This window comes from Microcaecilia unicolor, chromosome 1 (assembly GCF_901765095.1).
Source record: "Microcaecilia unicolor chromosome 1, aMicUni1.1, whole genome shotgun sequence".
NCBI lineage: Eukaryota > Metazoa > Chordata > Amphibia > Gymnophiona > Siphonopidae > Microcaecilia > Microcaecilia unicolor.
The window spans coordinates 526,961,904-526,986,558 of record NC_044031.1 but is presented as its reverse complement, the minus strand read 5'-3'; the positions used below and the strand labels follow the sequence as shown (position 1 = coordinate 526,986,558).

General features: G+C 45.2%; 1 protein-coding gene across 3 annotated transcripts in view; it reads left to right on the top strand.

Moving 5' to 3' along the window:
• IMPA1 (inositol monophosphatase 1) overlaps positions 1 to 23,769 on the top strand; it is a 29,769-nt gene extending 6,000 nt beyond the window's left edge. For all 3 annotated transcript variants that reach the window (XM_030215944.1, XM_030215935.1, XM_030215952.1), the window contains exons 3-9: positions 2,712 to 2,845; positions 7,328 to 7,432; positions 11,982 to 12,027; positions 13,323 to 13,431; positions 13,524 to 13,632; positions 14,188 to 14,339; positions 23,535 to 23,769. In XM_030215944.1, the coding sequence (XP_030071804.1) occupies positions 2,712 to 2,845; positions 7,328 to 7,432; positions 11,982 to 12,027; positions 13,323 to 13,431; positions 13,524 to 13,632; positions 14,188 to 14,339; positions 23,535 to 23,641 (762 nt within the window). In that variant the 3' untranslated portion in view covers positions 23,642 to 23,769. The remainder of the gene's footprint in view (positions 1 to 2,711; positions 2,846 to 7,327; positions 7,433 to 11,981; positions 12,028 to 13,322; positions 13,432 to 13,523; positions 13,633 to 14,187; positions 14,340 to 23,534) is intronic.
• The last annotated feature ends 886 nt before the right edge of the window (positions 23,770 to 24,655 follow it).

The following is a 24,655-nucleotide window of genomic DNA, read 5'->3' as shown; positions in this document are numbered from 1 at the left end:
AGCTCTTAACAAGCAATAACGAGCACTAATTGGCAGGAATTAGAATTTATGTGCGTACATTTCTAAGTGTATTCTGTAATGTACCGCGCCTAAATTCTAATGTGCGCAGGCAAAAAGGGGCGTGGTTAGGGGGTGTGGAAATGGGCATTTTGTGGGCGTTCCAAAATGTATGCGCATTATAAAATATGGGCCAGTGTGCGTAAATCTACATGCATGGATTTACACCAGCCTTTCATCGGTGTAAATGGACACGCGTGGATTTAGTCACATGAACTACACCCAAGCGTATTCATGCTTAGGTGTAGTTCATATACATGCAATATTTAGAATATGCTTAGGTGTAATTGCGTAACATATGTTAATTTTAGGCCCCATATATAGAAACAGGCCCTTAGGTCACTGCTGCACACATGCGCCAGGCACGTTCCCTGCCAGCTGCTCGCTGAAAGTCCGTGCAGCTGATTTGCATGCCATGTTTGGGAATCGCTCACTATTTTCAGCTCGGTGACTTTTACTGAGAATCTTTAAGCAATGGGGTTTTTGCAGGGACTTTTGTGCATCTGGCCCTCGGTCTTTCAGCAGTCCAGTGCTTGGTTAAGTGAGTTGCACTGCTTTGTAATCTGTTGAATGTAATTGTGGCTTCTTGTTTCTTTAAATTGGGACACACCCTTTGGTTTTACGGGTATAGGAAAGCCACTGAGTGTGCAGTTTTTCTTCTAAAAATAAAGTTTAGGTCATAATCTTCATGAGATTTCTTTTTAGTTTAAAATTGTATGTACTTAAGGTAATGTGAGAAAGTAATAGGGTATTAGATGTTCAGAAATGAGAAAAATATACAGGATCACAACTCCCAGTGAAGATATTTTTTTCCCTTGCATTGCTTTTTCTAAAAGAGTTGATTTTAGATATTAAGTTTGTAAATAACGCCATCACCACATTCTGTTTTCTCTAATGAAGGAATCAGCCCTGTGCTGAGAGATCTCATTTCCTCGAATATCTGAAAAGCAAATTGTGTGGCTCTTTAGTTCTATGCAGGGCCGCCGAGAGACTGGCCCCCCCCCCACCCGAGGTCGCCGGGCCCCCCTCCACCCACCACCGGGCCAGTCCCTCTCTCCACCCCAGGGCCCTCTGCACTGACCTTAAGCGCCTCACCTTCGAAAGCGAAGCAAGCAGCAGCAGACCACTCCTTCCTTCTGAGTCCCGCCCTCGCGGAAGTTACATCAGGCGAGGGCGGGACACGGAAGGAAGGAGTGGTCTGCTGCTGCTGCTTGCTGCGCCTTCGAAGGTGAGGCGCTTAAGCTCAATGCCAGGGAGCGACGGAGGGTGGGCCGGACTGTGGCAGCGGCGGCACCCCCCCGGATGCCCGGGCCCGGGGAATTTTGTCCCCCCTGTCCCCCCCCTCTCGGTGGCCCTGGTTCTGTGATGCTGGGAGTGCAGCTGTAGGGTCCGAGAGTACATGTAAAGATGTCTCAGGAGGTGCCGGATCATTAGAACAGGGTTCAGCATTGTGGTAAAGATGGGAGAATGATGTATTTTTAGATCACATGTTTTCAGGATATCCACAATGAATATGGATGAGAGAGAGATTTACTTACACTAGGTAATGGGAACTAGGAGATGGGGTGAAATTCCTGTTTTTTTTTAATCATTCTTATTCTAGAATTTAGAAGACTTGGTTTTTGTTTTATACATTGTTAAAATTATGTAGTTTATAAATATCAATTAAATCTTACTGATCTCATGATGGTTTGCGGTAAACTGAGTCCATCTTTGTCTACTCTTATTTTTTCCTCATGTAAACACTACTAACACAGGCTTATCTTAGTTATTTGAATACATTCTGTAGTATCACTTACATATCCATTGCCTTCTAAATATTTGAAAGATCCCTTTTCATTACCTGTTGGTTGACTAAATACCAACCCTGTCTTAATATTGGAAAGGTTATCATGAATTACCTGTACAGTAACTCATAACTATTGCAGTAACTTTTTTTTTTCATTCCCCCCCCCCCCACCCCCACCCCCCTATATTCAAAACCATTTAACCAGCCAGGAACAGATCTGGCCAGTTAAATGATGCTTAACCAGCTATCCCCCACTGAATATTCCCGGTTGTTGTCTAAGAGATAACTGGCTGTTTCGTGCGATATAGCCAGCTATCCCCAAATATTCAGCACATATCCAGCTATTGTAAGCAGCCACATCGGGCCGCTTAAATAGCTGGAATATCTTTGTTCGGTTTAAAGTTAACTGGCTAAGTTGAAACCAGCTGAAAATAAACCAGATATTCAATGCCAGTCACCAGAAACGGCTCGGCATTGAATATCCAGGCTGACCACCGACCGTGGGAGTTAGCCGGGCTCCCTCCCGCAGTCTGAAAGTCGGCCCCATTGTATCTAATCAGCCGTTATCAACTTTGTATGTTAAATACCTGCAATGTTCTATAAAACTCAGCTTTTATTTTTATTTAAAAGAAAAATTAAAAGTCTCTCATTGTGTTGCTTATGCATGCTTGTTAGCTAAAGATTTCCTCTGGTTAGTAGCCACAACCACACAGCAGGAGTCTTGAGTTAGTGTCACTTTTGGACAGTCATAGGTTGCTTTGTAATACATTTTCCCCGGGGAGGGGTGCCATTTTCAGCTGGAGCACTGTAGTTAATGTTCTCTTTTCTTCTTTGAAACTTTGCTGATAACTCTGTTCTTTTCCAGGTAGTCTGTGATGCGCTGAAGAACGAAGCCCGTGTTATGTTGAAAAGTTCTCCAGCAGACCTGGTGACAGAAACTGATCAAAAAGTAGAAGCCATGATTATTTCTTCCATAAGGGAGAAATTTCCTTCGCATAGGTATTGTATAATTCATGTTTGTACATTCGACACAGTAGAGAAATCGGCTTTTTGCCATTCGGAAGATACAGCATGAATGCTGGCAGTTTGTCATACACAGCTAACTCTTAAACAAGTTCATTAGTTTTCGTGTTGTGATTTTTTTTTTTAATTTCATCCTTCAAGAAAGGATTTTTAAAAGTGCCTCTTATTCCACCAGCTGCACAATTCTGAATTTGTTCAGGAAGCTGAGCCTTATTACAAGTTTTGAGCATCATATGGAGACCAGAATAAATAAGGGACCCTTTTACAAGCCCACCGTGGGCTTGCCACTCGCCAATTTGGCACTACCATTGGGCTACTGCAGGAGCCTGGTAGTAGTGCCTGCCCCCACCATGCGCTATTGCTGGAGTGTCGGAATTTATTTTGTTTTTTTAGCGCCGGGGGTTTACCCAGCAGTCATTGGGCAGCGTCATTCAATGCCCAGTTACTGCCGGGCTAGCGCAGGAGCCTTAGAAGGTGATAAGGGCTCCCCCAGGATATGGCCATGCAGCAAGTGTTTCACTTACTGCACGGCCATTTCCTTCCTCAAATTTTTTTACCACATGGCCATTTCCTTCCTCGGCCGTAAATTCCCTTTTACTGGGTTGCGGCAAACCCACGCCACCACAGGGCTCCTTTTACCACCGCTTCGTAAAAGGGGCCCTAAGTGAAGTTTGACATGTGGGTTAGAGATTTGTGAAGATGGGCGTGATCAGCGACAGATTCATAAAATCTATTTAATAATAAAAAAAAAAAAAGCGACAAAATAGGGAATCTGGGAGTACACCCACAATAGATACTATGGAAGTAATTCTATAAGGAGCCACCTGAAATTAGGGGACAAGTGTGCACTTAAATGCTGGTATTCTAGTGAACGCTAGTCTGGCTATGCACTGTTCTGCAAGTACACGCATATCTTCAATAGCATGTATGTTGCAGGTGGGCACTCACATGGGTGGGGTGTACACTTATGCAGTAAGGTACTGTATTCTATAAGTTCTCTGAGGACAAGCAGCCCGTATGTATTCTTCCATGTGGGTGATGCCATCTCAACATCGATTTCACCCAGCCGATGAAAGCTCCATCTGAAATATTTGACCTGGAAAGTTGTGTTTTTGGTGGCGGCCACTTCAGCTTGTAGAGTCTGTGAGCTTCAGGCCCTAGTAGCTGATCCACCTTACGCAAAGTTTCATCACAACAGATTAGTTCTTTGCACACATCTTAAGTTCTTTCTTAAGGTGGTGTCGAAGTTCCATCTTAACCAGTGACTTGTTCTGCCAATATTTTTTCCCCAAATCTCATGCCCATCTTGGCAAAAGTGCACTGCATACCTTAGACTGCAAGCGAGCCTTAACCTTCTATCTGGAGCGGACTAAAGCCCATAGACAGTTCACCCAGCTTTTTGTTTCTTTTGATCCAAATAGGATGGGGGTAGCCATCGACAAACACACACTTGGAGGAGTAGCCTAGTGGTTAATGAAGTGGACTTTCATCCTGGGGAACTGAGTTCGATTCCCACTGCAGCTCCTTGTGACTCTGGGCAAGTAACTTAACCCTCCATTGCCCCTGGTAAAAAAATAAGTACCTGAATATATTTAAACCGCTTTGAATGTAGTTGCAAAAACCTCAGAAAGACGGTATATCAAGTCCCATTTCCCTTTCCAGTTGGCTGGCAGATTTTTAGAATAGCCATACTGGGTCAGACCAATGGTCCATCTAGCGCAGTATCCTGCTTCCAACAGAGGCCAAACTCTGCCCAGGCTGGACTGACTCTTGAGGGTCATGCCATGGCTACGTTGGTAGCTTATTTAAGGTCGACCTCCATTGAGGAGATTTGCAAAGCTGTAACGTGCTCTTCAGGCCACACATTCACATCAGACTACTGCCTTGATCAGGATACCTGATGTTACAGCCAGTTGGGTCAGACAATCCTGCAGAATTTGTTTGATGTCCAGAATCCAACTCTGTCTTCCTAGGCCTGGTTTTGTTTTGTTTCAGGCTGCACCTTCACAACCAGTTTGTATATAGTTTCAGGTTAATTGACTTCAAGGCCTCTTCGTTTCAAGTCCCTATTGTCCTAGCATTGTTTTCAGTGAACCTGGGATTCCCACATCTGAGAATACATCTGGCCTGCTTGTCCTTGGAGAAAGTGAAGTTACTTATCTGTAGCAGGTGCTCTTTGAGGACAGCAGGCCGAGTATTCTCACATACCCTCCCACTTCCCCTAGGAGTTGTCGTCTTCAGCTGTGTCATTTGACTGTTTGACCTGCGCTTGCATGTTGGGCAGGAAGGCACCTGTGCATGCGTGGTGGGATGCTGCTAGAATTTTCTAAAAGCAGTAGGTGATGGGCAGTGCCCACGCTGGGCTCCATCGGATGACATCACCCACATTGAAAATACTTGGCTTGCTGTCCTTAGAGAACACTTGCTACAGTTGAGTAACTTTGCTTTATGTATGTGTCTCTTGAATCTAGGCACATAATCAAGTATTTGCACATAAACGCAGAAGGTTAGATTCTATAAATGGCGCCTAAAAAATATCAGCGCCAAAACAAAATAGTTTTTAACACTATTCTATAAACCATGCTTACAGTTGGGCGTGATTTATAAAATAGTGCTTAGCACCGGGAACCCCTACATTTAGGTGCGACCATTTATACCAATGAAAACCTGGTGTAAATCATTGTCAATTAGGCATGGATCCCCCTAATTCTGTAACATTGTACATAAACCATACCCACCCATTCGTTTCCCATGGCCATGCCCCCTTTGTGGATCCTCACACTAGAATTTACGTGCACCTCTTTATAAAATATGCCTGACGATATGTGTACATAAATTCTAATTATTGCCAGTTAGTGCCAGTTGGTTGTTGCCCAATTACTGGCACCGATTGGCTCATTATTCTGTTAAGTTGTGTGTGCAAATTTAGATGCGCATCCAATTTGTGCGTGCAGCTCAAAATGCCATATATAGAATCTGGGGGATAATGGGCTGTCTTCTGTAAATGGCTGACGGCGTTATTCTGTAAAGGGCACTCTGGGCTGAGTACCCTTTATAGAATAGCATGTAGCTCCCATTCCCGCTCCCAGATTTGGACGCCAGGGCTTACGCCTGCTGAAATTGGGCACCAGGAATTACACCTAATTTGGGTGCACATCTCCAGTATTCTATAACACTGTGCACAAATTTTTGGAATGGCACCTCTTCTGGCCACACACCCCCACACTATAGAATCTGGGTGCCCAGTGTTGTAGAACAATGCGTAACCAGATGCACGTGCAAATTCTAATTGTTGCCAGTTAACAGCAATAATTGATATTACCTGTTGGCTTGTTAACAGGCGACATTTACTGAATCTGGGGGAACGTGCATGTATACCTGATTACTCTGGTAGTCTGTAGACCCCTATGATAGAATTGCACTCTTCATAGCTAAGCTGACGTCTTTGAGGAAGTCGAGCTAGGCCGTCTGATTTAACTATCACAAACTGCAGTGTGTTAGACTAGGTTTCAGTAGGCCCTGTTAATCAGCAGTTTAGTGATTCTTTGGGGCATATGTACAAAAAGGATTTTCTCCTTTTGGTGTTTGTGGGAAAAGGCTGAATATATCTGGTCCTTAGAGTTTTGGGGGCAGAAAGCAGAGTAAGTGCTGCAGAGTCCAGCTCTTCAAACTGACTGTTTTTTTTTCCCTTTCTAGAGAGTTGCATGGGGACAGAAGTTTCACCTATCCCCTCCCATCCCAATGGAATCTTGTAATCACAAAGATCCATTCCATCCCCTCCCATCCCTACAATTAATCTCCTCCATATCCACCTGTACCTGCTAAGATCCATTCCATCCCCACCTGTACCTGCAGGAGTCAATGTTATTATTTACTTGCAGCCCTCTGTTTCTTCCCAACCCCAGCAACCTCCCTTGGTTTTTTGGATGGTATTCATACTCAATTAATGAGTGTTCCAAGCCTCATTCTGGCGTTCCAACTGCCTCTCTCCATACATTCAAAGTCTCATTCTGGTGCTCCAGTTGCCTCTCTCAGTGCATTTCAAGCCTTATTCTGGAGTCACCAGAGATTTTGACTACACTCCCGCGGATATTCCACAGTAACTTCTTTTATCCACATGGGAATCCTGTGGCAACTCCTTCCATACCTGCAGGAATCCCATGGGTTCTGTGGGATTCCCACATTCCCCATTCCCATGCAGCTCTCTATACTTTACAGATTTCTGTCCAGGTTATTTGCTCTTTTAAGAGGCCCAGAGATTTCATTGAACTTTCCTCATATTGTTCTGATTCAGCAATCAACATTCATTGGTTCCTCTCTTCCACCCTACAGCTCCTTCTTGAAAACCCATTCGCTAGTGTTTCTGCCTGTCCTGAATCAGGCACACGAACTTCTCTAGTGCACTTTGATAGGAAGGCTCAGAAATCAGTCATTCTTGTCTTTCAAACTGTTTTTCAGCTTCATTGGTGAAGAATCTGTAGCGGCTGGGGAGAAGAGTACCTTATCGGATAATCCCACCTGGATAATTGATCCTATTGATGGAACAACCAACTTTGTCCACCGGTCTGTACTTCAAAATGTATTCTGAAAATGGCACCTTCATGTCATTCAGTGTCAGGGTCCAGAAGCACCGACAGGGAAAGCGTACTTTACAGCTGCTGTGAGATTTACATGTATATATACTTAGGCTAAGAGTGATGATTTAGGGCTCTGTTGCCAGAGTCTGTTTCTTGCCTTTAGATGTGTTGGCCTTCACCTTAAGATTCCTAACTTTAGCTTCGGATGTTTCTCTGGTGGTGGTGTCCTCTGCCTGGTAGAAGGCCACTCTTATAAAACAAAAGCCATTTCAATTACAGTTCTTAGCAGAGTTTAAACAAATTCTGATCTTAACAGTAGTTGTTTCACTGAGGACATGCCTATGCTTGCTTTATGAACAACAGTAAGTTGTTCCTTATTAGCATTCTTATACGTAAACAAAGCAAACTTTCTTCTCAATAGTTGAATACATATTTCATTAAATGTTTTGTAGCTTTCAACAACTGCAAATCTTTAAGGCTAACTAGCTTGCCAAAATTTATCAATTACATTCCAGATGACAGGCTAAATATACATAATACTCCAGCTGAACAAAATCACTTTAACTTATTAAAAATGTGGAGGAAAAGACTTCAGTTTTCAATCAGTACCTTATTGAAATAATTGATTTTTTTTCCGTACTTGATATGTATATCTGCAGAGATACTTCCGAGTACAACTGGACATGATGTCAATCTTAGAGTCGGCGTTTTTGTTAAATTAGCGGGCGCCATTTTCAAATATGCATCTGAGAGCAAGAACGTAAAGCAGTGGCACTTGAGAGACAAAGGTAAACGGAATATGAATAACTATGTTCTTGTTTCTACACTATTTTGCTACAGAGCCAGTGTAAAAGATACCATTAAATATACTGTTTAATTATTTAGATAGGCAAAACTTAGGCCAGCAGCTCCTGTGGAAGCAATTTTGTGAAACGGAGAGGCTCCATAGAGCCTTTCTGACGAGAAAGCTTATCACAATGATTTCCAGTCGTCAAATTGATATTAATGAAATATATTGAAAAGAAACAGAACTTTTATAAAAAAAAGAAAAAAGTGATTAATTGAAATCAGGAAATAAAGGGAGGTGGAGGTTTTTCACACTTGTGATGGTGATACTTCAGTAACCTTTTTTTATTGTCATGGAACAAGTGAGGTACTGATTGAAAATTGAAGTGTTTTCCTCCACATTTTTCATAAATTAAAGTATTTTGTTCAGTTGGAGTATTATGTATATCTAGCTTGCCATCTGGAGTGTAATTGACAAATGTTTTGTACCCATTTATACCCAATGCTACTGACTAATTTTATAAAAATGAGTGTTATTAATGGATCATTGGATATTTTGATAGAACAAGCAGGAGGGACTAAGTATAAAGCCATTTGGAAGGGTTTTAGCACCGACTCCCTCTTCCTTGCTTTTAGGCCGCATGGAACTGAATGTGGACCAAGCTTTTCCTGCCTATATTGATTGTGAACAGCCCTGGCTTTTTGCTGGTTGTGGTGCTCGTGTGTGTTCTTATTTTATTCATCCAATAATAAACAAACTTGTGCATAAAGGTTTTAGACCCCCCCCCCCCCCCTTCATTTGCTTTCAAAATCTCTCATACAGAACACACAGAGCAGCATATGCCTGGGAACCTCCACAGTTTTATAGCAGCACAGCTCTGCTGCGTAATGCCACATCTTTACCTTGCTCTTTGGTGGAGGGGCTACTACTACTATTTAGCATTTCTATAGCGCTACAAGGCGTACGCAGCGCTGCACAAACATAGAAGAAAGACAGTCCCTGCTCAAAGAGCTTACAATCTAATAGACAAAAAATAAAGTAAGCAAATCAAATCAATTAATGTGAACGGGAAGGAAGAGAGGAGGGTAGGTGGAGGCGAGTGGTTACAAGTGGTTACGAGTCAAAAGTAATGTTAAAGAGGTGGGCTTTCAGTCTAGATTTAAAGGTGGCCAAGGATGGGGCAAGACGTAGGGGCTCAGGAAGTTTATTCCAGGCGTAGGGTGCAGCGAGACAGAAGGCGCGAAGTCTGGAGTTGGCAGTAGTGGAGAAGGGACCAGATAAGAAGGATTTATCCATGGAGCGGAGTGCACGGGAAGGGGTGAACAGAAAGAACGAGTGTGGAGAGATACTGGGGAGCAGCAGAGTGAGTACATTTATAGGTTAGTAGAAGAAGTTTGAACAGGATGCGAAAACGGATAGGGAGCCAGTGAAGGGTCTTGAGGAGAGGGGTAGTATGAGTAAAGCGACCCTGGCGGAAGACAAGACGGGCAGCAGAGTTTTGAACCGACTGGAGAGGGGAGAGGTGACTAAGTGGGAGGCCAGCAAGAAGCAGATTGCAGTAGTCTAAACGAGAGGTGACAAGAGTGTGGATGAGGGTTTTGGTAGAGTGCTCGGAAAGAAAGGGGCTCTACGTAAAATGCACCTTTTGAACCCATTTACTCTAGATGTGAAAATAGAGACAGGTGCTTTGCTGCTGAATTTGGAACACTCTGTGGGCACCCAATTATTTGAGAGGAAATATGAGACACACTATTGAACCAATTACTTGCTATATATACAGTGGGGGAAATAAGTATTTGATCCCTTGCTGATTTTGTAAGTTTGCCCACTGACAAAGACATGAGCAGCCCATAATTGAAGGGTAGGTTATTGGTAACAGTGAGAGATAGCACATCACAAATTAAATCCGGAAAATCACATTGTGGAAAGTATATGAATTTATTTGCATTCTGCAGAGGGAAATAAGTATTTGATCCCCCACCAACCAGTAAGAGATCTGGCCCCTACAGACCAGGTAGATGCTCCAAATCAACTCGTTACCTGCATGACAGACAGCTGTCGGCAATGGTCACCTGTATGAAAGACACCTGTCCACAGACTCAGTGAATCAGTCAGACTCTAACCTCTACAAAATGGCCAAGAGCAAGGAGCTGTCTAAGGATGTCAGGGACAAGATCATACACCTGCACAAGGCTGGAATGGGCTACAAAACCATCAGTAAGACGCTGGGCGAGAAGGAGACAACTGTTGGTGCCATAGTAAGAAAATGGAAGAAGTACAAAATGACTGTCAATCGACAAAGATCTGGGGCTCCACGCAAAATCTCACCTCGTGGGGTATCCTTGATCATGAGGAAGGTTAGAAATCAGCCTACAACTACAAGGGGGGAACTTGTCAATGATCTCAAGGCAGCTGGGACCACTGTCACCACGAAAACCATTGGTAACACATTACGACATAACGGATTACAATCCTGCAGTGCCCGCAAGGTCCCCCTGCTCCGGAAGGCACATGTGACGGCCCGTCTGAAGTTTGCCAGTGAACACCTGGATGATGCCGAGAGTGATTGGGAGAAGGTGCTGTGGTCAGATGAGACAAAAATTGAGCTCTTTGGCATGAACTCAACTCGCCGTGTTTGGAGGAAGAGAAATGCTGCCTATGACCCAAAGAACACCGTCCCCACTGTCAAGCATGGAGGTGGAAATGTTATGTTTTGGGGGTGTTTCTCTGCTAAGGGCACAGGACTACTTCACCGCATCAATGGGAGAATGGATGGGGCCATGTACCGTACAATTCTGAGTGACAACCTCCTTCCCTCCGCCAGGGCCTTAAAAATGGGTCGTGGCTGGGTCTTCCAGCACGACAATGACCCAAAACATACAGCCAAGGCAACAAAGGAGTGGCTCAGGAAGAAGCACATTAGGGTCATGGAGTGGCCTAGCCAGTCACCAGACCTTAATCCCATTGAAAACTTATGGAGGGAGCTGAAGCTGCGAGTTGCCAAGCGACAGCCCAGAACTCTTAATGATTTAGAGATGATCTGCAAAGAGGAGTGGACCAAAATTCCTCCTGACATGTGTGCAAACCTCATCATCAACTACAGAAGACGTCTGACCGCTGTGCTTGCCAACGAGGGTTTTGCCACCAAGTATTAGGTCTTGTTTGCCAGAGGGATTAAATACTTATTTCCCTCTGCAGAATGCAAATAAATTCATATACTTTCCACAATGTGATTTTCCGGATTTAATTTGTGATGTGCTATCTCTCACTGTTACCAATAACCTACCCTTCAATTATGGGCTGCTCATGTCTTTGTCAGTGGGCAAACTTACAAAATCAGCAAGGGATCAAATACTTATTTCCCCCACTGTATATAATAATCTACATTCCTCTCTGGCTCTGAATATAATAAAGAGACCACCATACTACGTAAAACATGGGTAAATTTGTGAATTGGCAGGGTCATAACCTGAGGGGGGACATAATTAGGGAGCGTATGACTTCTTTTTGGTCCAGGTGTTATGTCCCAACAGTCGTTTGAATTGTTTAATCTGGATTGAGCCTTGGTTTCAGAAACCAGAAGAATAGAGGTTGTACAGAGTGTTCCGATCATGGTCTTCTACTTGAATACCTTGCTTTGAACAGTCTGGGAACTTGCCTGTCTCTAGCAGTTAAACAATTACTTTGCTGTTCTAAGGATGAGTCATCTTATTCAAGGTAGGGAAATACACATCTCTTTCTTTTAAAGGTTTCCATTTGTGGCAGTTTCAATTGGATTTGCAGTAAACAAAGAGGTATGTTGCTTATAATACACAACTGCTTAATGTTTTAGGGGCCCTTTTACAAAGTCAGGGAGGGCTAGCGTGTGCTAATTCCGACATTTGGTGCGTGCCAAATCCCATGGTAGAAAATATTTTTCTGTTTCTACCACGGGGTGTTCCAGCGGCAATCAGCAGCGTGGCCACATTGGCACGCGCTGTATGGTTACCATGCGGATAATACTGCGAAGTCAATGGCTGGCGGTAACAGCTCAGGCTGTAAATAGGCATACGCTAGTTTTAATTTTTGTGCACACCCATTTCCCGGCCCATTAAAAAGTGGCCCAGCGCGTGCCCAAAAGACACACCCACACTACCGCAGGCCACATTTTATAGCAGCTTTGTAAAAGAACCCTTTACTGCGTTTTGTCAGGTTTACAGCAAATTAACCAACACCCAGACACATTCATGTATGTTGTGGGAGCATTTTCTCTGGGTCCAGATGTAACAAATTCTGTCAGCATCTGGAAGCTCCCCTTCCCCAGCCTCAGGCTGTTTTTTTATTTTTAATTTATTTAGTCAAGGCTTCAGTGTTCAATAATTATCTGTTGAATTAATTTCTTCTAATAAAATTTGTACATGCAATTAAAGTTCCTTTATAGTTGCTCACTCATGAAGTGACATTGCATGCTGTGTAAGGGTTTTATTTTCTTTCCTTTTTTAAAACAATTTTTATTTATATATATTTAGCAGAATTACAGTGTAAACAAGGCACACAGTTATTAAAGTTAAACAAGCAGTAATGATACACTCACAAAAGAACAACAGCAAACAGATTCCCCACAATTGCAACAAGATCTATATCCAGTCCACTTTGCCCTACTGGTGATCTCTTATCTGGAGGGCTCGTTCTAGGGGCAATAAATTTCACAGAAAAATTTTAACATTAATATGATTCCCCCCTCCCCCACCACAATACACATACACACTCTCCCACATTATCCCATGCAACCCTTCAATCATCCATGCCCTGGATAATTACTTTGTTAGCAGTAATCCCCTTTATTAGGCCAACAGAAACAAAGTTATAGCGCTTGATCTTACAAGACGAGAGAACTGACTTTAAATCAGTGCCCATGTATTGCCTCATTTATTTTTGAACCAGTACAAAGTATCTCTTTCCCAGATCAGTATATCTGCTGGAACTCTGACCCTACTGAGCAGGGAGTAAGGCAGCCTACAGGAACCATTATGAATGCAGAGGCCCCAGCATTATGCAATCAAAATATTTTTTACAAGTTTGCTGATTTCGTGGATACCTTCTGTTACAGATTGAATTTGGTGTGGTCTATAGTTGTGTGGAAGACAAAATGTACACTGGCAGAAGGGGGAAAGGCGCATTTTGCAATGGGCAGAAACTTCATGTGTCCAACCAGAAAGGTGAGATCTAATGCAGAGTATTGGGCATATGGGAGACGTTTACTTTTTTTCCTCTAATCAAGTTTGTAAAAATATATTTCTTTTTTTGACAGATATTACAAAATCCCTTCTTCTAACAGAATTAGGGTCTAACCGTACCCCTGAAATTGTTAAAATTGTCCTATCAAACATAGAAAGACTTCTCTGTATTCCTATTCATGGGTAAGTTGCATTGTTTTAAGTTATACTTGCAAATAATGTCACACTCGTATTTCTTTTTTAAAGGCCTTTAAAATGAATGTCTAAGGAGCCATGTTTCTAAGATTGCATTTTTGGAGGGGCTAAGGGAGTGCCATGTGTGTTAAAGGAACAAAGTTATACTGAGAAAGAGAATAGGAACTTCTTGATGCAAAAATGGTGAACAGTTAGTGCAGAACACCCCAATCACACTGGATTGGGGTTCTGAAACCCACATTTGGGGTCATGACCTGGGCAGACACTCCATAGGATGTTATTAGTCCATGCTGCCCAGGAGTTGTAAGACAGAGAATGAGATTTTGCTTGTATTTGCGGTTGCTCTTTTATTTTAATTGGTAAATTTAGAATTTGTTTTGTATTTGTATTTTTAAAATATGTATATAACCTTATGTATGAGCCATTTGGGCAGTCAAGGAGCATCGATGAAGCAGAGAATGAATGTAAGACTAGATTAGAATAACATGCAGTTGAGTCTTTGATACTTTACCATTAATTTTAATTGCTGTGTACATGTTGCAGGATTCGAGCAGTTGGTACAGCCGCTGTAAATATATGCCTAGTAGCAACAGGAGGAGCAGATGCATATTTTGAGATGGGAATTCACTGCTGGGACATGGCAGCAGCTTCAGTCATTGTCACCGAAGCAGGTGGTGTCGTGCTGGATGCATCAGGTACAATGACTAGCACTGACATTTCCATATCATCAAGCTGATCAATCCATAGACTGGTGGGTTGTGTCCATCTACCAGCAGGTGGAGATAGAGAGCAAACTTTTGCCTCCCTATATGTGGTCATGTGCTGCCGGAAACTCCTCAGTATGTTCTCTATCTCAGCAGGTGGTGGTCACACACAGCAGCAGCTCTGGCTAGGCCTCCAAGCCTAATTTTTAGGTTTTGTTGAGTGCCTGGGGTTGAGGGCTCTTTTGAGCAAGTGCAAACCTGGTGGTACCAGGTCCCTCCTTTTCTCCCCCCTCCCGCTGGCTCCGTTAAAAAAAAAAAAAAAAAAAAATTTTGAACGTCCTTAAAGGCGTTTATTTCGACATTTATTTAAGCGTCTATTGCAGCTACTCACTGGGACACCAGGTCGTTACAACTCGGAGCGGACAGCAGGTAATTTTTACCTTTTTATAGCGGGCAGGGGGTTCCCCGATTCTTCTCCTCGTGGCATATGGCGTCGGAGGGCGAGGGCGCAAAGGGTCGCTTGAGCGCTTCTAGAGGGGATGCGGGGGTCTTAAAGCCTGATTCGCCCTTGTTGGGTGACAGTTTCGTGACCGATGAATGTCCCGGTCCTTCCTCCGGCGTGGCGGTTTTTCCCGCCATAAACGCCCATCCCCCGCTCCTCGCCTCCGCCATCTTGGCCGGCCACGCGGCTCGGACGGCTTCTTCTTGGGCCGCCCTTGAGGTTGGAGACATTAATGCCATGAACGCCCTTAATTTGGGCGACGGCACAGAAGCGGCTAAAGTTAAGAGCCGTTCTTCCCGCGCGGCTCCTTCGCGGAGTTTTGCGCCGGACGCCATTTTGGATGCGCAGCATGTCTCTCCCCCGCTATTGCGAGCGCCGGTTGAGGGTGCGTCTAGGGCTTTTGCCCAGACTGCGGAAGTGCACAGTCTGGGGGGTTTCTCCCCCGAGTTTGTTTTGCTGCTGCATCAGGCCTTCCTCATGCACAACGCTGCCCCTGCTCCCTCGTCTGGTAAAGAGGTTGAGGTTCCCAGAGGTAAACGCCCTCGGGTTGATTCCCAGGCCTTGGAGGAATTTGTCTCCTCCGATGTAGATGAGGGCAGCGTGTCTGAGGTCTCCCAACGGTCCTTTGCGGATTCCTTGGAGGAGATGGATCCCCGCTCGGATGGAGCGGATGACCCCTCTGCAGCGCGGCTTTTTAGCCCAGAGGATTTGCCCAACCTGTTGTTACAGGCCATGGACACTTTGAAGATTTCCTCTCCGGAGGACGTCTCTCCCTCAGCCCCTGTTGGCTCTGCCATTATGCTGGGGACGAAGCGCCCGCCTAGAACCTTCCACGTGCATGATGCCATGCACACCTTAATTTCGGCTCAATGGGATGTCCCAGAAGCGAGCCTTAAAGTGGCTAGGGCTATGTCCCGCCTCTATCCTTTGGCGGTGAGTGAACGTGAGGCCTATCTGTGGCCTACCGTGGATTCTTTAATCACTGCGGTGACTAAGAAAACGGCGTTGCCGGTGGAAGGTGGCACGGCCCTAAAGGACGCCCAAGACAGGAGGCGGCCTTAAGGTCGTCCTTTGAGGCGGCTGCTTTAAGTTTGCAGGCCTCAGTTTGCGGCTCCTATGTGGCCAGGGCGTGCCTGACTATGGTGCAGCGGGCTTCCCCCTCGGATCATTCCTTGAGGGCTGATTGGCCGGCCCTGGAATCGGGCTTAGCCTATTTGGCAGACTTGCTGTATGATGTCTTGAGGGCCTCAGCGAAAGGCATGGCTCAGACAATCTCTGCGCGGCGGTGGCTTTGGCTGAAACATTGGTCTGCTGACCACGCCTCTAAATCCCGCCTGGCTAGGTTGCCTTTTAAAGGCAAGCTGCTCTTTGGGGTCGAGCTGGACAAAATCGTGACCGATCTCGGCACGTCTAAGGTCAAGAAATTACCAGAGGTCAGGGCTCGGGCTAGTACTCGTCCCGGTACCTCCAGAGGACGGTTGCAGGAAGCCCGTCTGTACCGCCCGGGCAAGTCGGGCTCTGCCCCCTCTTCCTTCAAGAGGAATTTCTCCCCCAAGCAGCATTCCTTTCGCAGAGACCGCCGTCCCGGAGGTGCTCCCTCCGGTCCTCCCCCAGGGTCTCGTACCCAATGACGGGGTCTTGGTCCACGCCCCAGTGCAGATTGGAGGACGGCTGTCCTCGTTTCTGGGCGAGTGGACCACAATAACTTCAGACGCGTGGGTGCTGGAAGTCATCAGAGACGGCTACAAACTAGAGTTCTGCCGACCCTTAAAAGACGGGTTTGTACTCTCTCCCTGCAAGTCTCCGGTCAAAGCTGTGGCAGTGCAGCAGACCTTGGACAATCTGATCCGCCTGGGCGCGGTCGTTCCGGTGCCAGAAAGTCAGCTTGGCAAGGGACGTTACTCCATTTACTTTGTGGTACCAAAGAAAGGAGGTTCTGTCCGGCCTATCCTCGACCTCAAAGGGGTCAATCGGGCCTTGAAAGTGCGGCACTTTCGCATGGAGACTCTCCGCTCTGTTATAGCGGCAGTGAAGGCAGGAGAGTTCCTGGCATCCTTGGACATCAAGGAAGCGTACCTGCATATTCCCATCTGGCCTCCTCATCAACGCTTTCTGCGTTTTGCAGTCCTGGGACGACACTTCCAGTTCAGAGCCCTCCCTTTCGGGTTGGCTACTGCTCCGCGGACCTTTTCCAAAGTAATGGTGGTCATCGCGGCCTTCCTACGAAAGGAAGGGGTACAAGTCCATCCTTATCTGGACGACTGGTTGATCCGAGCCCCCTCTTATGCAGAGTGCGGCAAAGCTGTGGACCGGGTAGTTGCTCTTTTGAGCTCCCTGGGATGGATCATCAGCTGGGAGAAGAGCCAGCTGCGCCCGACTCAGTCCCTGGAGTACCTGGGAGTTCGATTCGACACCCAAGTGGGCAGAGTGTTCCTGCCAGACAATCGGATTGTCAAACTTCAGGCTCAGGTGGACCAGTTCCTAGTAGCCTCTTCCCTTCGGGCTTGGGACTATGTGCAGCTGTTGGGCTCTATGACGGCCACGATGGAAGTTGTGCCCTGGGCCAGGGCTCATATGAGACCGCTTCAACACTCTTTGCTGCAGCGCTGGACTCCGATGTCGGAGGATTATGCTGTGCGCCTTCCCTTGGACCCAGCAGTGCGCAAGGCGCTGAGCTGGTGGAGGCAGACAGACAAGTTGTCTGCGGGAATGCCTCTGGTGACCCCAGAGTGGATTGTCGTCACGACGGACGCCTCGTTGTCGGGCTGGGGAGCCCACTGCTTGGGAAGGACAGCGCAGGGGCTCTGGTCTCCTGCAGAGGCAAAGTGGTCTATCAACCTCCTGGAACTCAGAGCCATTCGGTTGGCGCTTTTGGAGTTCATCCCGGTACTGGTGTTGAAGCCTGTACGGGTCCTGTCGGACAATGCCACGGCTGTGGCCTATGTCAACCGCCAGGGAGGTACCAAGAGCGCCCCTCTAGCCAAGGAGGCTATGAATCTTTGCCAGTGGGCGGAAGTGAACCTGGAGCAGCTTTCAGCGGCCCACATTGCCGGAGTCATGAATGTCAAGGCGGACTTTCTCAGTCGCCATACCTTGGAGCCCGGAGAGTGGCAGCTATCTGCTCAGGCGTTCTTGGACATCACGAAGCGCTGGGGCCAGCCGAGCCTAGATCTGATGGCGTCATCGGCCAATTGCCAAGTGCCGCGCTTTTTCAGCAGAGGACGGGACCCTCGATCCCTGGGAGTAGATGCTCTTCTCCAACAGTGGCCGACACAAGAGCTTCTCTATGTGTTCCCGCCCTGGCCCATGTTGGGCAGGGTGCTAGACCGGGTGGCAAAGCATCCCGGCAGGGTAATCCTGGTGGGTCCGGATTGGCCCAGGTGTCCCTGGTATGCGGACTTGATCAGGCTCTCAGTCGACGATCCTCTGCGGCTGTCAGTGGAGCAGGGCCTGTTACATCAGGGTCCCATGGTGATGGAGGATCCCTCCCCCTTTGGTCTTACGGCCTGGCTATTGAGCGGCAGCGTCTGAGGAAGAAGGGCTTCTCAGACAAGGTCATCGCCACTATGCTGAGAGCGAGGAAGCGCTCTACTTCTACTGCTTACGCCAGGGTTTGGCGTATCTTTGCAGCGTGGTGTGAAGCAGGCTCACTTTCTCCCTTCACTGCTCCAATTTCTTCAGTGTTGGCGTTCCTGCAAGAAGGTCTGGAGAAAGGCCTGTCGCTCAGTTCCCTTAAAGTCCAGGTAGCGGCTCTGGCTTGCTTCAGGGGCCGCCTGAAGGGTGCTTCCCTGGCTTCGCAGCCAGATGTGGTGCGCTTTCTCAAGGGAGTTAATCACCTGCGCCCTCCTCTGCACTCAGTGGTGCCTGCGTGGAATCTCAACCTGGTACTAAGTGCATTGCAGAAGCCGCCTTTTGAACCCTTGTCGAGGGCATCTCTGAAAGACCTGACGTTGAAAGCAGTCTTTTTGGTGGCTATCACTTCAGCCAGAAGAGTTTCCGAGCTCCAGGCGCTCTCATGTCGAGAGCCTTTTCTGCAGTTCACTGAGGCAGGAGTGACTATTCGCACAGTGCCTTCCTTCCTGCCCAAGATTGTTTCTCGCTTCCATGTGAATCAGCAGCTCTGTCTCCCTTCCTTTCGTAGGGAGGACTACCCAGAGGAGTACTCTGCTCTTAAATATCTGGATGTGAGACGAGTCATCATCAGATACTTGGAAGTGACCAATGATTTCCGGAAATCGGATCATCTGTTTGTCCTGTTTGCAGGTCCTCGTAAGGGTCTGCAGGCTGCTAAGCCTACAGTGGCAAGATGGGTCAAGGAAGCCATTGCAGCGGCTTATGTGGCCGCGGGGAAGGTGCCGCCTATCCAGCTGAAGGCTCACTCCACGAGAGCTCAGGCGGCCTCGATGGCAGAGGCCGGATCCGTCTCCTTGGAAGAGATATGCAAGGCGGCAACTTGGGCTTCGGCTCATACATTCTCCAAGCATTACCGTTTGACTGTGGCTGCACGGGCGGAGGCCCGGTTTGGAGCTTCAGTGTTGAGGTCAGGGATTTCAATGTCCCGCCCTGGGTGAGTACTGCTTCGGTACATCCCACCAGTCTATGGATTGATCAGCTTGATGATATGGAAGGTAAAATTATGTATAATCATACCTGATAATTTTCTTTCCATTAATCATAGCTGATCAATCCATAGCCCCTCCCAGATATCTGTACTGTTTTTATTCTGGTTGCATTTCAGGTTCAAGTTTAGTCTTCAGTTACTTCAGAAAGACTTCGTGTTCAAGTTTTTTCACTTGGATTCTTCAAGAGTTAAGACGAGTTTGTGTTACAGTGAGCTGCTGCATTCCTCTCCCCTCCGTTTTACGGGGCTGGATTGAGACTTAAAATTCTGCCGGCACTCCCTCCCGCTTCGTGCGGCTGTAGGGCAGCTTTGTACCCCTCCCGCTTCGGCGGTGTTAGGGTCAGTCAGCTCCTCCCGCGGTTGCGGTTGCAGGATAAGCCAGATCCCCCCGCATCGGCGGGTGTGGTGTCCCTCCCCCGCTCCGCGGGGATGAGCTGGACGGATTCCCCTCCCCCACTTGTGTGGGGATGAGCTGGGTTAATTCCCCTCCCCCGTTTCGGCGGTGGTGAGCTGGGCAGAGTGTCCCTTCGTGGGTGTAATTCTCTAAGTGCTGAGTCCTGCGGATGGAGCTTTGATATCGACATACTGAGGAGTTTCCGGCAGCACATGACCACATATAGGGAGGCAAAAGTTTGCTCTCTATCTCCACCTGCTGGTAGATGGACACAACCCACCAGTCTATGGATTGATCAGCTATGATTAATGGAAAGAAAATTATCAGGTATGATTATACATAATTTTACCTTATTTACAAACATACATACATGCATGTCTAGCATAAAAATGATAGTTAATTCATGCAGCAAACAGGAGTCAGAGCAAAGTGTCTTATTGTCTTTTTAAAAAAATTATTTCAAACAAATACAGTCCACCTGTGGAGCATCAGGAATGGAATAGTGGACAGTAATCGAAATTTTTTTTTTTTTGTGGAAAAAGAAAAAAAAAATGAAAGATTTTATTTATTTATGACATTTATATCCCACATTATTCCAAACAATTTTGAGTTCAGTGTGGCTTACAATAAACAGAATAGGATACATAACAAAAAATAATACATAACAAAGTGTAAGAATCCAATTTTACAATACAATATCATAAACATACTGGGATAGCTATGGATGTTTAACATTTAGAAAATCTATTAGGATCGAGAAATTGTACATGAAGCAAAGAGAAAATGGCTGCTCTTTGTGAGGGTTTGTTTGAATAGGAACGATTTGAGGATTTTGTGGAATCTAGTATATTTCTGTATATAATTTTGGGTGGTAAGGCGTTCTACCATTTGGTTCCTAGGTAAGTGAAGTCTGCAGAGTGGACAGTTTTATAGATCACTTTTTTGCAATTTGGGAGGTATAGTCTGAGATTGTTTCTTGCCTCATAATTAGTGTTTCTTTGAGGTAAGTTTATTAATGGTACCATATAGTCTGGAGCTGTGCCCTTTAGTATTTGAAAGATAAAGGTACATAAATTGAAGGTGATTCTCACTTTGATGGGAAGCCAGTGTAATTTGATTAATAAAGATACAAATTTTTAAGAACACAAAACAATAGACATAAAAAATAAATGTTGGGAACAATGGGCTTTCAGATCAATGGCCACTGCCTCCCCCTACCCAGTCTGTTGGTAAGACACAAGCTCATAGTACTAAGACTTTGCCACTTTTGCTCTCACCTTAAAACCAGTGGCTCATGATCGGTATCAGATAAAGTCCATACAGTCATCTGAGTATATTTTGAAGTATATTCACATGACTTTTGAGACAACTATTTGTGCAATCTTTCGTTTTCTCCACAGTAATGATCCCCTCGCCTCCACTTTTCCATAAGCAGCAACTCTAAGTGGAAGAGTAGCCTAGTGGTTAATGCAGTGAACTTTGATTCTGGGGAACTGGGTTCAATTCCCATTGCAGCTCCTTTGACTCTGGGCAAGTCACAGCCCTCAGTTGTCCCAGGTACAAATAAGTACCTGCATATACTATGTAAACCACTTTGAATGTAGTTGCAAAAGCCACAGAAAGGTGGTATATCAAGTCCCATTCCCTTTCCCTAAGTGAAGACCAACTAGAACCACTAATCTGTTCATAACTGTTTAAGCTGTGCTTTTCTGAACCTTAGAATTCGTTGAAAACGGTCATGTACACGACTTACCCCCCTTTTACAAAGCTGCGCGCTAATGGCGACACAGCCCGTTCACTTTGAATTGGTTGTATTGGCATTACCGCAACAGCTGCTAGCACGGCTTTGTAAAAGGGGGGGAGGTGTTAATGCGTTAATCTAAATCAGCTGTCCTTGATTCAACTACTCATTCATCTGTTGGGTCCAGTTTTCCTTTGCACTAGATATGCTTCCAATTCGAATTAAAAACAGTTGCTGATGCAGCCTCTTTTTGTGAAGTGCTGGGCCTTTTTTAAACCTAAAGCCACCTATTTTAGGAATAATGCTTTCTGCTAAGAGTACATAGCTCTTGGACAGGAGGTCTCCTTTTCGTCTGATGACAGAATTATGTATAGGAGAGGAGGGAAGTGCTTATCATTTTTTTTGTGGTTGTGACCCCCCCATGAGGGTGGCCAAATAAAATTGACACCTCCCTCCCTCTGGAGGTGCTGAATAAAGATGCAACTATGGAGAGGTCTCCCAGGTCATGATCCCAAATGCAGGCTTTGTTTGACCCACAGTTTGGGAAGCTGTAGAGTACGGGATCTCATTTTGGTTCAGCAGTTTCCTCCCTTTGAGTTTTTAACTAAATTGCCCTCCAAGGAGGTTATAGCATCCTAAGCCTCCATTTGAAAAGTCCCAGGGTTTTGCCCCCTACCCCTTCTGTTTTGCCCAGCCTTTGCTTTGACGTAACAGTGTTTTTTTGCAGAGCCTGATAATGTTCTATCCTAGTCTGAACTCTGGTGGCTGAGACTTCCCTCCCCTTCAGGCTATGAGAGTGTTTTCCTGGTTGGCCTGAGTGGCAAAAGCTGTACTGTAGAATCCAAATCCAAAGCTGCATGGCAGTCAATGTTTGGTTAGTCTCATCCAACTGCAGGATTATAAACAGTATGAAGAAATATCTTTCTTCAGTTTTCCTGTTTTTCTTAATATATGCTGGCTTTCATTTTACAGATGTGACAAGGTCTGTATTTAAAGTTCTGCCCATAGCAGTGGATTATTGATTCTCAAAATAGAAAAATGTAGTCCCTGTATCGTGAATTATTCTATGCTTTGGCAGAAAAACAGAAGAACAGTACCCTTGTAGGCACACAAACCGAACAAACACAACAAGGGTGACCAAAGAAAGAGCAGCAGACGATATCCGAACCGTCTTTATTAAATCATCCAGGACTCGACACGAATCGTGTTTCGGCCCCCAGGGGCCTTCCTTAGGAGTGTTTATATGGATGGCTGCTGTGGTTAAGCTAAGCTTAAAACTATATGGATGTTGTCAAATGTCTTGCTGCTTGTAAATCAAAATAAACCGCTTGGATTCCCAAACAAACAATTACAGCCAAAAGTTAAGGGCAAAGATGTCCCAAGGAAAAGTTCAGAAGAGCACAGTAAAAAAACAAACAAAAAACAACAATAACAAAAAAGAACCCTATGCGTATTTCCTTAATATAGAAATTGGGGCATAGGACCTGACTCTTGAGTCTGTGGGAAATTGCATGTGTTGGCCATAGGTGCATTTCAGGTTTTCATGCCAGTCTTCTGCTTGAATTTTATAAACAAACCATTCACTCCTACCCCTGCAGCGCTGTTAATAGTTAAAAGCAGAATTAGCATTACACTTTCCAAATTAGCCAGATATGGAATTCTAGCTTAATGTACTGCTAGTAACAAAGTGGGTGTGTTTGATTGTAGCGTATAGTTTTCAAAACTCCTCCATTGTGTCCGTGGCTTTGAACTTAACTGCAGGGGCCTAGAATCCCATCGCTGACTCATGCTAAGTGACTAAGGATTATTTCCTTTACTGTTAAATTATGGTAGCACTGTTCTTTCAGTATTGATTTTTATTCATTATTATTTAAAACGAACATCAGTTTTGTAACTATTGAAGCTGTAACATTTCTGTTTTATTGTAGGAGGAAAGTTTGATCTGATGTCACGAAGAATTATAGCAGCTAGCAGCAGAGAACTTGGAGAGCGAATAAGCAAAGAGCTTCAGATAATTCCTCTGGAAAGAGACTGATTTTGAAAGCCATATATTGTTAATTGTTGGCTGTCCAAGCTGGAGCAGTTTAATCTTCTGTTGCTGTAACACACATTAGTCTGTTGGAGCATAATTTCATAAAGGAGCACCTGGCTTAAGAGCACATATAGAAGCCTACTTATGCACTATTTTTATAAAGAAATTCAAATTCAAATACTCTTATCCACTCACATTGACTTATTACGTGAGAGGAGGAAAAAGCTTCAGTGGCTGAATTGGCTTATAGCAATAATTGCCGAATAGCCTCACAACTGACATCCTTAGTCTGAAAACCTCCCCTCATTTAGCTTAGAAGTGAGACCTCTGCCTTTTTTTTTTTATTATTTACGTTTCCAATGTCATAGAGTTCAGTGACACAGTTCATATACATAGAGGCGTATTTTCAAAGCACTTAAAAGTTAAGAGTAGCCTATGGAACTTTGTAAGTCTATGTGCTTTGAAAATGAGCCTCAAGTGTCCACAGAAGTGCATATTATTTAGTCATGTTTCTCAACGTTTATCATTGAATTTCTTCTCATTTGAGAGAATAGCACTTCTGTGGAAATTGTATGTGAATTGAGTTATTGAACAGAGAAAAACCACACTGAGTGTGGAGGTGCACTTGATCCCCACAGGACAAAAAAGCGAAAACAAAAAAAGGGGTGGGGAAAATAGGCTCTATTCAAACAATGGGGCAGACGTATAGATTAGTGCAAATATTCTTGAGCTTTGGTCTTTTCCCAGTATGGCATTACTTATGTACTTTGGATGTGCAAATATTCTTGAGATTTTTGCATCGCCACTCGCTCGCTCTTAAGGAGGAACTGTGCATTTCTTTATGCCATTATCTTCCTGAGTGTTACCCATCTAACCATTGAATACTCCTTTGGAAGAAAGGATTGTGTATCCCTTAGTGTTTTTTCCCCAGTGTGCCAATCACCTCAAAGATTGAAACACTTCCGGAAGACTCCTGAGGAAGGCTCTACGGCGCCAAAATACGGCTGTGTTGAGTCA